At 32.4% G+C, this 13596-nt stretch overlaps 1 protein-coding gene across 1 annotated transcript in view; it reads left to right on the top strand.

Annotated features, from left to right (window-relative positions):
- The window catches only part of LOC117022066 (transmembrane protease serine 11G-like), a 44824-nt gene that overhangs the window by 22135 nt on the left and 9093 nt on the right, over nucleotides 1-13596 (top strand). The window contains exons 2-5 of the mRNA XM_033105742.1: nucleotides 728-886; nucleotides 1458-1576; nucleotides 4598-4665; nucleotides 5271-5431. Coding sequence (XP_032961633.1) covers nucleotides 728-886; nucleotides 1458-1576; nucleotides 4598-4665; nucleotides 5271-5431 — 507 coding nt within the window. The remainder of the gene's footprint in view (nucleotides 1-727; nucleotides 887-1457; nucleotides 1577-4597; nucleotides 4666-5270; nucleotides 5432-13596) is intronic.

Raw genomic sequence — 13596 nt, 5'->3', positions numbered from 1 at the left:
AAAATCACAGGTTTGAAATCTTATAACCCTATGAAAAGATATTGATCATATACCACCTGTGGTTCTCACAGCATTAGTTCCTCTGTCCAAAGTCTTGAGCTATCACTATTTCATTGTTTGTTCATTATATTATGATTTTTTCTTAGTTTTCTTATTATTATTTCTTCATCATTCTTGACTATCTTCTTTCTCCAACCTTCCTATTTTAGATGCCCTTTGTATGCATTACAGATTACTTGTCTTATAAATGGGAATTATAGGTTTAAGTACAGATGTGTGAAAAGAGCCCTCATAGGCCAAGTTCTAGTTTCAGCTCCCCCAATATCCAACTTTGAGATTTTAGCAATCAGTCTAAACCTCTGTCTGTCTGTTCATGCTAGAATGAGAGGGGTGACCCAGATGCCCTCATTCTTTGAAGCTCGTTGTGATTTGAAGGACATGAACCAAATATATGGTATTAGTACATTTACAAAGAAAAAATATTTCAGAACATCTGGTATAATGGACCAGGAAATATGTGAAACAGTAGTCAATTGTAGCATAATTCTGACTTTTGAAAATAAAAATATAAAGTCAAATAATCAATGAGATTTTTGTTGACAGTATTTTTTCTATTTTTTATAGAAAAATATATTCAAATGCTACCAAATGCAATGTGAGCTAACCATGAATTCCAGAAAAAAATTCTAGACCAAAACTATGTGAAACTGAGATTCTATTGTTGAAGTTACGTTTGTTTTTAATAAACAACTCTCTCTCAAAAGGCCACCAATACTAGGTAGAAGAGCAAATTCATTGAAACCATGGATGATTGCCCTTATTATCGCAGCTGTTGTGTTGGTTCTAGCAATAATCATCGGCATCCTTGTTTATTTTTTGGCATTTGGTAAGAATCTATCTCACATTGTATTATTTTGGAAAATTTGAATATCAAATTTACTTCAAAGCATTAATATTTTCTAATATTTTAGAATGCAATTTTCACTGCAACATAATTTGCATAAATATACTACTACTTTGCATAATGTAATGTTAATGTGCATAAAATTTATCTCCATTTAGGAAATGATAATCCTTTATGTGTAAAATTGCTTCTGGCATTTATAATTTGACTTGGTTCAAATAATATTATCTCTGGACTAATGCAATAGATTTATATCCTATGTCATGTATGGTTTAATAATATTTAATATACTGAGAATAAGAAGTTATATTAGCTGCAATTCTAATTTTGAGGTCAATTTATTGTGTCAAGACACAACTGAAAACCACATGACTATGAGAATGTGTGATCTTAAAAAAGGAAGAGGGAGGTATTGGTTACAGCTACTGAATTTTTAATTCTCAGGAGGTCTTCAAATTTTAGGACTTTTTTGCCTGCCATCCCCTCTATTTCTGATATTTATGCAACTAATATGAATTAAAGAGAAACCATGCATTTTTGTTCTCCCTTCCAGATCAGAAATTTCACTATTACCAAACCTCCTTCCAGATCCCCAGTATTGAATATAATCCTGATTTTTCAGTAGAACACTCAAAAATTAGGACTGAACTGATACAAAAAATCAATAATGAGGTGAGTTCTAAGCTTTGCTGGCATCATTCCTAACTTGGCAATACTATTAGAAAGAAGGAGGTTAAAATAAAGTAGGAAGTGAGTTGAGAACACACCAAATTACGCTTCTGCGAGGTTTACCAGATAAAATACAAATTTTCCACTTAAATTTTAATTTCAGATCTTCCTAAAATTACACTTAATTCAATATTTTAAACATGCTTATACTAAAAATATCATTCATTGATTATCTGAAATTAAAGTTTAACAGTATTTTTATTTTCTAATCCTGGAAAGTCTAAGCAACGCTATCTGAGGAAAAATGGAAAAATACATTGGACAGAGGATAACTGAACCAGAGACTGAACAACATAAGTAACACGGAAAAATAAATAGCTCAAATACTTTAAAAAAAAATTAGAATATCTAATCTAGAAACATAATTCAATAATTCAGGCACAAACAACCTTACCAGAAATCATTTATTAAGTACCTACTGTGTGTCTGACCCTGATATATTTCCCATTCGGCAACTTACACTGAACATTTATTCCCGAACATATACCACAGAAACACACAGACTTCCAGTGAAGACTTCAGTTGTATACACAACTTCTACTGAGCCTAGCATTGACCAAATATGACAGATTATTCTTACCAGGTTCTGAAATATTTCTTTAGCCATTTAGCAACCCAAAGCGGAAGCTGATGAAATGAGTTGAAAGATGCAACAAAGTGAGGTCGGCATGTCTTTTCAAAAATACATCACAAAGAAGTTTTGATTAGGGAAAAAAATCAGGGCAGGCAGGGTATAGACTCTTTCATTCCAGGAATTATTATATTGAATTAGAGGCAGTCTAAACTTTGAAATCAGAACAGCTAGATTCATATCCAGTTTTACCCTTTGTCAGCTGATCAGCTTTGGAAAAATCTACTTGACCCCTTAAGATTTCAACCACAAAGTAGAGATATTCTCACCCACCTCTCTGAGTTATTCTGAGAATTAGTTTATGTGGTGAATAAAAAGTATGAAAAGTAATGCCTCAAAAAATGGTAGCATCTCTTTCCTGTGCTCTCACAGAACCCTTTATACACCTCTGCTAGAGCAGTTACCACCTTGTGACATCATTATTATTTTATAAGTTTATGCCCCTCTGGATTTGTGAGGGGCTAAGTCTACTTATTCTTATATTTCTGGTGCCTCTCATGGAGTCTGCCACATGAGAAGACCATAAAAACATTCATCAAAGAGATGACTAGGAAATAAAGGGCCAATTCACTAGTGTTGGCCCTGCCCTCTAAAATATAAATGGAGACAACATAAAAAAAGAAGAGTACAGTAAGTTAAGCCAGAAGTTGACAATTTTCTGTAAAAGGCCAGATAGTAAATACCTTTAGCTTTGCAGTCCCTGGAGTCCCTCTGCAATTACTCAAATCTTTCATGTAGTGCAAGTGCTGCCATAGACAATACATCAACAAATGAGTGTGGCTGTGGTCCAATAAAACTTTATTATGGACACTGACATTTAAGTTTTGTAAAATTTTTATATGCCACAAAACATTGTTCTTCTTTTGATTATTTTCAACTATTAAAATAATGTGAAGGTCATTCTCAGATGATCTAAGTAGCTGGCTAGATTTGTCCGACAAGCCATAATTTGATGATCCCTTATTTACATGTGAGTTGCAGTTGTAACAAACATTTTCCTAGAAGAAATAATTAAAACCAGTACCTAACATGAATTTTAGAGACTTCTTGTGGAGTTCAATAATCTAGACTGTTTATATGTTCGTTGCCATGGGCAATAATGGTTCACAAAGTTTGTTTTTTATAACTTTTTACAATGAATATGTATTAGTTTTGTCATATAAATGTACATATATATATATATAAAACTATTTCCTTAAACAACTATTTTGTTCGTCACAGTCAGGTGGCAGAAAAACACATGGTCATTCATTTTTGAATAACTACTGATTTCTCAATAAACTTATGCTCACCAACCTATCCAATAGGATATAATATGGCACTTCACCAGAGAAACTTTTATAAATCAAATCAGATGAATGAAGAGCATTTGTTCAACATGCACCCATTTTCACAATTTGGCAGCCCTTCTCTTCCAATTTGTGGAAATAATTATCAAGACTCAGGTTCATTTAAGGTTTGGCATATGATTGGTCTTTTTCTGTGAGAAGCCAGGTTGATGAGTCAATGGTTATAAATAGGTTTATAAAACCACAGATTCTGTAACAAGCTGCGATTTTAGTAAGAAACAATTTCTCCTAAGAATTTATACTACAGAGTAATTATTCCATGTAAGAAGTCTAAAATGACTCTGGGTGGTGAACACACAACGTGATATATAGATGATGTATTACAGAATTGTACACTTGAAACCTATGTAACTTTATTAACCATTGTCTCCCCAATAAACTTTCATTTTTAAAAAAAAAAGAAGTCTAAAATGACACATAACTGACATATATAGTCTAATCTTATTCTAAGTAATGCTTTCATGCATTTTTCTTAATGAGTGTATTCATTTTAAAGAAGTACCCAATGAATATACATTCTCCTCCTCTCATCCATTTATCATAGGATCAAAGTATGGCCTAAAAACTTTCCCTAACAACTAAAAACTGATCCTTCAATCACATCCATGAGGATAATAACTGAACTTGAATGACAGTGGTTGATAAGTCGATATATATCAAGTTTTCAAAGAAACTCAGTCTCTGCATCTCTAACTCCATTTTATACTGGCTATTGAAATATCTGGCTTAATTCAATTCTTTATATTGGCCATCTTTATATCGACCATTGTGACAAGTTGTTCAAATATAAACATCCAATTACAATGACGACCTTTTTGACAACAGGATTACGCCCAAATGAGCTTTCTGGGGATAACTGTAAACAAACTTAGAAGTGAATGCTGAATATGCAGGTTTTAAACAAGCATTTTTGTGATATATTGAAATGTATGAAATTCATATTTAACAAAGTTCTATATTGTTGTTGTTTTTTTCTTTTCTCAGATAGATGAGATATTTCAAACATCCAGTTTAAATCAGCATTACATCAAGTCTCATGTTGTCAACCTTAGGTAACCACAACTAATTAATTTGTATAATGAACGGCAACTTAGTATTATTTAGTTACTCTTCAGTTATTTGCTTTGTGGACAAGAGCAAAACTAATTTAATATTATTACATTTAATTGTTATTCTCCTGTACGGAGTACCTTTAAGGGGGGAATTTCTTAACTTGGGTAGAGATGAAATATATTCTACTGGTTGTCCTTTAAAGACTTGCTATGCAGTTAATAATTCTCACAATCATTAAATGCTTCTCTCAATTTTACTTAAATTTTATACAAACAGATATTATGAATTTTTTAAAAAAAAATCAAGAAAAAATATACATACAGAGTTGATAGATTTAACAAATGCTTTTAATTTATTTTTCCAGAAAAAAATTCTAGAACTCTCAGTTACTCTCCCCTCCCTGAATATGATTTTTACAGACAGGGAATAATTCAGGTATTAACGTCTATATGATACAGGAAAGGAGAAAGAATCCATGACAATAAAATGTATAAAATAATTTATGCTGTATTTTCTTGACAATATAACTAATATTTACATAATAAGTTACAAAATTACTATGGCTATGACCTCATACATTTATTTTGGTGTTTTTGTTTTTCAGGTCAAGTAATGATGGTTTGAAAACAGATGTATTGCTTAAATTTCACTTTGTTTCTAAGAATGCAGACACAATAAAAATGCAAGCTGATAACATTTTGCATCAGAAGTTGAAATTAAATGAAAGCTTCGTGAAGATAGATGCTTCATTACCTTATCTTAGAGGCAAGAAATATCATTTTTTTCCCTTGTTACAGTACATCATTTTAACACTCTTCTCATCTACAGAGAAAGCATCTTTATTGCACCATAAAATGAAGCCACTTTTCACTTTTAAGTCACTCATTTACTTGATAATAAACATATCCCCATACAATCAACACCAGCGATTATCTTCTTTTGGTTAATATGAAAATAACTATGAAACAAGAATTATATGATAACCTAAATATAATAGTATTTCCTCCTTTATAAAAAAGAGATCTTAGTAGAATTGTTTGAATTAATTCAGCAATCCCATGATAACAACCCACATTCTGCTTCTATACCATATCAAGGCTCCCTCGTGTTACCTCTTTATAGCCAGGCCCATCACCTCTGCCCTTCCCTAGCCCCTGGCAACCACTAATCCATTCTCCACTTACTTAATTATATTATTTCATGAACATCACATAAACGAAATCATATATTCTATACCCTTTTAAAATTAGCTTTTTTTTCACTCAGCATATTTTCTTGAGGTTCATCCATGTTGTGTGTATCAATAGTTTGATCCTTTTTATTAATGAGTTGTACGTCATAGTATTCCACAGTGTTTTAACTACCCATTCATTGAAGATCATTTGGATAATTTCAAGATTTTGTCTATTACAATGAAACTGCTAGAACATTCATGTATAAGTTCCTACATGAAAATAAGTCTCCATTCCTCTGGGATGAATGCCCAAGAGTACAACTGCTATGTTGCATGGTAAATCCATTTTTTGTTTAAAGGAACTACCAAACTCCTTTCCAGAGTAGCTGCATCCTCATCAGCAGTTATGAATGACCTTCCTTCTCTGCATGTTTGCCAGAATTTAGTGTGATTATTTTCCATGTTAGATTTTCTGACAGACGTGTAGTGAGTGATATCTCATTGTGGCTTTAATTTGCAATTCTTGAATAGCTAATAATATTTTATACATTTTTTTAATGTATTTGTCATCTGTATATCCTCTTTGATGAAATATTTGTACAAGTTTTTTTTCTAATTGAGTTGGTTTTTATTTTAAAAATGTTGAAATTTTGAGAGTCCTTTATTCTAGATATAAGGCCATTGTCAGATATGTAATTTGCAAATATTTCCTTCTGGGATGTAATGTGTCTTTTCATCCTGTAAACAGTCTTCCAGAGAGTAAAAGGTTTTAATTTTGATGAGATAAAATTAATCCAACTTTCTTCTTATAGGTTGTGTTCTTGGTAATAAATCTAACTTTTCTTTTAGTTTTGGGCCCCCAACAATTTTCTCCTATGTTTTTATGTAAGTTCTATACATATCTTACTTATGCTTTTCATATATGTTATAGTTATTTCTATACATTTTATAGTTTCACATTACATTATGATCTAGAATCCATTTTGAGCTAATTTTTGTATAAGCTATGACGTGCAGGGAGAGGCTAATTTTTCTTTCTTTCTTTCTTTCTTTTTTTTTAAGCTAATGGATGACCAGTTGCACTGTGTATTGAAAAGCTGTCCATCCTCAATTGAACAACTTTTGCTCCTTTGTCAAAATTTTATTGGATATAGTTTTGTAAATCTATCTTTGGGTTCTCCATTCTGTTCCATTGATTTTTCTATCCTTCCATCAGAATCACTTTCTTGATTACTGCAGCTGTATAGAAAGTCTTAACATTGGGAAGAATGATTTCTCTCACTTTATTCTTCTTTATCAAAATTGTATTGAATACTCTAGCTCCTTTCTATATAAATTTTAGAATAATCTTGCCTGTGTCTACAAAGAAACTAGCTGAGATTTTGATAGAAAGTTTGCTAAAACTATAGATCAATTTGAAAAGAATTGACATCTTTATTATGTTGAGTAGCAGTATTTTTAAAATTTTAGCATACAAATCCTGTATACGTTTTTTTATATTTAACTGAATATTTTGTTTTCTTTGGAGAAATTATAAATGTTGTTTTTTAACTTTCGTTTTTATTTATTTGTCTTCAATGTGTAGCAATGTAAGTGATTAATCTTGTATCCTGCAACATTACTGAACTCACTTATTCTAGGAGTTTCTTTTTATAGATTCCTTGGCGTTTTCCATGGTGACAATTATGATGTCTACCAATAGAGGCAGTTTTATTTCTTTCTCTGAACTATAAATGCCTTTTATGTGTTTTTTTTTTCATTTTTTAATGTATGATTTAGTATATAGTGCTTCTTTTAACAATAAAAAATCAGCAAACAGTATCACAATCTGGAAATCTCTTAACATAGAAAACTTTTAAAAATTTTTATTAAATTTATTGGGGTAACACTGATATTTTTTTATTACCTTATTCAGTGGCTAGGTCTTCCAGTACTATGTTAAATAAGATGGATGACATAGACATTCTTGTCTTATTTCCAGTCATAGAGAGAAGGCAGTCTTTCACCTTTAAGTATGGTGTTAGATATAGATTTTTTGTAAATACTCTTCAAGAAGTTGAGTCCATTCCTAATGGACTAAGAGTTTTTTATTATAAATGGGTGCTGGACATTTTTTTAAATTGAGGTAAAATTTGCATAACATAAATTAACCATTACTGATTGTAAAGGGTATCATTCAGTAGCAGTGAATACACAATGTTGGGCAAGCATCACTTCTACCTAGTTTCAAGACATTTTCATTACCTCAAAGGGAAATCCTATACCCATTAAGTAGTCAATCCTCATTCTATCTCTCTCTCTCTCTATTCAGCCCTTGACCACAACTAAATGACTTTCTATCTCTATGGATATACCTATTCTGGAGGTTTCATATAAATGGGATCACATAATATCTAACTTTTTGTATTTGGCTTCTTTCACTTACCATAATATTTTCAAAGCTCATCCATGTTGTAGGATGTATCATTACTTCACTCCATTTTATGGCTGAATAATACTTCACTATATGGATATACCACATTTTGTTTATCTATTCATCAGTTGATATACATTTGTGCTATTTCCATTATAGGAATATTGTGAATAGTACTACTATAAATATTGGTGTACAGTATTTGAATATTTGTTTTCAGTATTGTTAGATATATACCTAAGAGTGAAAATGCTGGGAAATATGGTAATTCCATGTTTAACTGGTTGAAAAACTGTCAAACTGTTTTCCATGGTAGCTGCACCATTTTTCATTCCCACTAGCAAAGTCGGAAGGTATTAATTTCTCTCAATCTTCATCAACACTTGTTATCTTCCAAATTTTTAAATTTTGGCCAACCTAGTGGATGGGATATGTGTCAAATTTTATTCAATGCATTTTCCGTGTCAATTGACATGATCATATAATTTTCCTGTTTTAATCTGTTGAGATGGTATATTACATTAATTGATTTTCAAATCAATTGAGCCATGCTTGCATACCTGGAATAAGCCCTCTTCATCATTGTATTATTCTTTTTTGTACATTATGGGACTCAATTGGCTAAAATTTTGTTGAGGATTTTGCATCTAACTTCATGAGAGATATTAGTCTGTTGTTTTATTTTCTTGTTGATCTAGTTTTAGTATCAGGGTAATACAAGCCTCATCAAATTCTAATTTGATTCCTTTTCTTTTAATTTCTGAAAGGGATTGTGTAAATTGGTGTTAAGTCTTTGAACGTCTTGAAAAATTCTCCAGTAATGCCATATGGGCCTGTGGGTTCCTTTTTTGACAGGTATTTTTTTGTTAAAAATTCGATTTCTTTAGTAGTAGGACTGTTCATCTACATCATCTCTGCTGAGTTTTGGTAGGTTGCAGTTTTCAAGGAATTTGTCCATTTTTCTACGTTGCCAAATGTATGAATGTGAAGTTCTTCATAGCATTCTTTAATCAACCTTTAAGAACTCCACTATTTTGTGATAACCCCTCACAATAGTATTGGTGATTTATGTCTTCTCTATCTTTATCTTTGTCATTCTTTCCAGAAGTTTATCAATTTCATTGATTTTTTTCATACAACTGGTGGTTTTTTGTTTTATTAATTTTCTGTTTTCAATTTTATTAATCAACATTTTGACCTTGATTGTTTTTTTCTCTTCATTATGTCCTTCCTCCTCCTTACTTTAGGTTTATGTTGCTCATATTTTTATAGTTTCTTCAGGTACGAATTGAAAGTATTGATTTGAGATCATTTCTCTTTTCTAATGTAAGCATTTAATGCTATAATTTTTTTCTTTCTGCAATGCTTTATCTGCATCTCACAATATTTGCTACATTGTATTTAATATTTACTCTGTTCTATGTAATTTTTGTTTTCTTTGAGACTTCCCCTTGGACCCATAGATAATTTAGTAGTGTATTGCTTAATTTCCAAGTATTTGGAGGTTTTTCCATTATCTTTATATTACTGATTCCTAGTTTGACTCTAATCTGAACAGAGAGCATACTCTAATTTCATTTCTTTTAAATGTGAAGAAAATTATGATCCAGGATAAAGTCTATCTTTATGAATGTTCCACGGGAACTTGAAAAGAATGTATACTGTGTTATTGTTGGATGAGATGTGTTTTACAAATGTCAGCTAGATTCTGTTGGTTGATGGAGTTGTTTTGTTCTATATCCTTGCTGACTTTCTGTTTGATTTGTTTTCTGCTTGTTCTATATCTTGTTCCTTTTTTCCTCCATTCCTGTTGGTAACTTGACCATATTTTTAGGGTTCCATTTTGATTTATTTTTAATGTCTTTGAGTTTATCAGTATGTGGCAGACTTAGTGGCTGCTCTAAGTATTAACATATACATATGTAACTAATTATATCCTACTCGTGTCAACATTTCACTACTTCAAATGAAGTGTAGAATAGAAATTTTACTTCCATTTTGGTCTCCTTACCCTCCCCACTTTTTAGACATATTTTTAAGTATTTCCTCTATATATATTTAACAAAAAATCAGATGGGGGTTATATCTTTGGCTTTAACCATAAAATATGTTTAATAAAACCCATGAGGTGAAAGATAGTCTATTATGTTCATTTCTATTTTTACCTATTCTGCTTCTTTCTTTCTTTTCTGAAGGTTCTAGCCTTCTTCTGTTATCATTCGCTCTTTGTTTGGATGCTTCCTTTAACCATTATCTAAGAGTAGGTCTATTAGAAACAAATACTTTTAGTTTCTCCTCAGCTGAGGATATCTTTATTTCCTCCTCATTTCTGAAGATAGTTTCCCTGGATATAGGATTTTGGGTTGATAGCTTTTTTATTGCAGAACTTGAAAAATACTATGCCACTTCCTTTCGGCTTCCTTGGTTTCATATGAGAACACCACTGTCATTTGAACTGGTGTTACTTTACAGGTAATGTATTATTTTTCTCTGTTATTATTTTCTTTGTCTTTAGTGTTTAGTAGTTTAATTATCCTGGGTCTTAGTGTGGATTTCTTTGAGTTTATCATATTTAATATTTGCCCAGCTTCTTGAATCGGTAGGTCTCTGTCTTTAGCCAGATTTAGGCAGTGTTCAGCCATTATTTTTTTGAATACTTTTACAGTCCTACATTATTTTTCTTTCCTTCTGGGAATCTGATGATATGAATGTTACATTTTTTGTTATCATTCCACATATCTCAGAGTCTTTATTCATTTTTCAGTCAATATTCTCTCTGTTCTTCAAACTGTGTAAATTCTATTGACTTGTCTTCAAGTTTTCTGATTCTATTCCCCATCATCTCTACTGCACTATTCAGATCAGCCAGCAAGTTATTTTTTATTATTGTATTGTTCAGTACTATAATTTTATACTTGGTTCTTTATTTTATAATATCCATTTTTTGGTTCAATTTTCAATTTTTTTATTTTCAATTTGTAATTGATTGCTAATTATTTTTATGGCAGCTGCTTTAAAATCTACATCAGATTCCTCCAATATCTCATTCATATTAGTCTTGGCATCAGCTGATTGTCTTTTTTCATCCAGATTGTGATTTTTCTGGGCTTTGGTATGGCAAGAATTTTTGTTTGTATTCTTAACATTTTAGTTATGTTAGGAGACTCTCGGTCCTATTTAATTCCTCTACGTTAGCAGATAGTCAACCTGTTTAGGTTTGGAGTGTAGATTCTCACTTACTTTTGCCATTTTGATAATAATTTAGTTTTCAGAGTCCTTGCAGTGCTGTTCTAATCTTCTGGGGCTTCCCCTTAATTCCTGCTGCTGGAACCATCTATGGGAATACAACATGCTTCTCTGGGCCACCTTCTATCTCTGGGCTACGTTCTGAGGGAGGTTACAGTAGACCTGGGCTACTTACATCACTGTGTGGATGCAGATTGATATTGTCCTTGTGGGGGTATCAGTCTGCCAGCTGGTGCCCTGGTTGAGAAGCGGAGATTGGGATGATAAAGGGCTTCCTTGATCACTGCTATCACTGCAGCTGGCAGAATGAATTGCCAGCCCTGAGCTGTGAAGCAGAAGGTTTGCCTCCCTACTGGGTCTCCATTGTACTTCCTCTTCCCCAGTATTTGGATTGAGAGAAAAAGACTTTTCTTTTCCTTTCTTTTTTTTTTTTTCCTCTATGCCTATTGGTAGTTCTAGATTGCAAGGCTTTCTCAGTCCCCAGTCCAGGGTGTATGTGAGATAAAGAGAAAACCCAGGAAACACACCACATTGTCCTTTTTCAAATCCTGACATCTCTAGCCATTCTGCTTCTTTCTCCCAGCTTTCAGAGTTCTTTTATTGTTATCTGATGGCTATTTTTCATAGTATTTAGTTACATTTATAAGAGAAGAGCAGGGAAAAGTGAATCTACAATATTTTGTTTTAGAACTGGAACAATTCAATCTCTTTCATCCTGCAGGTGGAATACATCTACTGGATAATGTTCGCATGTGAGATATAGCACAATCACAGAAGTTCATTAATAGTTTCTGCACAGACGTAATTAACCTAAGTTCCAATTAGCTGTGAACTAACCATAACTCTACCCCTCTCTCACTAATCCATAACCTACAGACGGTGACACTAAACTATAACTGACCTTACAGTGAAATGGTTGCAGGACAAGCTTTTGATCTCAAGAAATATTCAAGTCATGTTCATAATAGATTTGCCTCATAATATCATTGTGAGGATATAATAAGTAAGTAATGTGAAATGTTTGTCACAGTTCCTGGTAAATAAAACTCAGTCCATTATTAGTCATTATTATTGCTCATTTATTCACTTAGCAAGTATTTATTGAGAATCCATTTGTGCCAGTTACTAAATTTTCTGTCTTCATAGAGCTAACATTCTAACTGGGGTAAAAAAGATGACCTAAGAAACAAGGCAATATTTAGTAGTATGAAACTCCATACAGAGAATAGAGAGTGGAAGGCTAATTTAGATTTTGTTTCATGGACAGCCTCTCAGAGAAGGGGATTTTTAAACTGAGATCTGAATGACAATGGGGAACCAACCATAAAAAAGGCCATAGGAAGAGCATTTCTGGCAAAAAAGGGCAGCTACTAGAAGAAAAGGCAGGAACACCTTGTCACAGACAAACAAATGGAAAGGCCAACGTAGCCACTGAGTTGTGGATAAGAGCAAGAACAGTTCAAAATGGGAACCACTACATACATGGGGACCATGTTGTGTAGATCCAGGTAGGAAGTTTAAGTTTATTCTAGAGGCCAGGAAAGGCCAGGAAAGAAGATTGTTATTTTGCCAAAACCTAATTCTAAGAGATTTATTCTAATAAACTGCTACACGTAGTTCCCTGCAGATGAATTCTATGTTCCTCTTGAAGTTTGACCTACGTTAAAGACTCATTAATTTGCAGGCTTACCAAAACTTCATTCATCTGAACAAAATGTGGATCTGGATTGCTCATTATAATATCTAGCATAAGGAATAATTCATATAATTTTGGGGAACAGCCACTAGTCATGCTTTTTTCTATGTTACTTTATGAAAAAATGACTAACATATTTTGAGGATTTATTAGTATGATGGTGGATTTTGAATCCACAGGGAGGATCTGTGGACCAAGCCTAGATGCCAGGTACGTAAGATGCTTTCAACATCCTTACTATAACACTACTGTGTGAGTGAGGACAGAAGGAAAGTGTGTCCAAACATGTAGTAGTACACATGTAAAGGTGGTCCTAGGCCCTCTTCTGTTGAACTTATGTTTTAGTAAATTGGTATGGTATTAATTAATTAGATGAAGTCCTCCTTCATGACAAACAATAT

Source organism: Rhinolophus ferrumequinum, chromosome 5, assembly GCF_004115265.2.
Source record: "Rhinolophus ferrumequinum isolate MPI-CBG mRhiFer1 chromosome 5, mRhiFer1_v1.p, whole genome shotgun sequence".
Lineage (NCBI taxonomy): Eukaryota > Metazoa > Chordata > Mammalia > Chiroptera > Rhinolophidae > Rhinolophus > Rhinolophus ferrumequinum.
The sequence above is the reverse complement of the archived record's forward strand: the minus strand, read 5'-3'. Positions and strand labels throughout refer to the sequence as shown.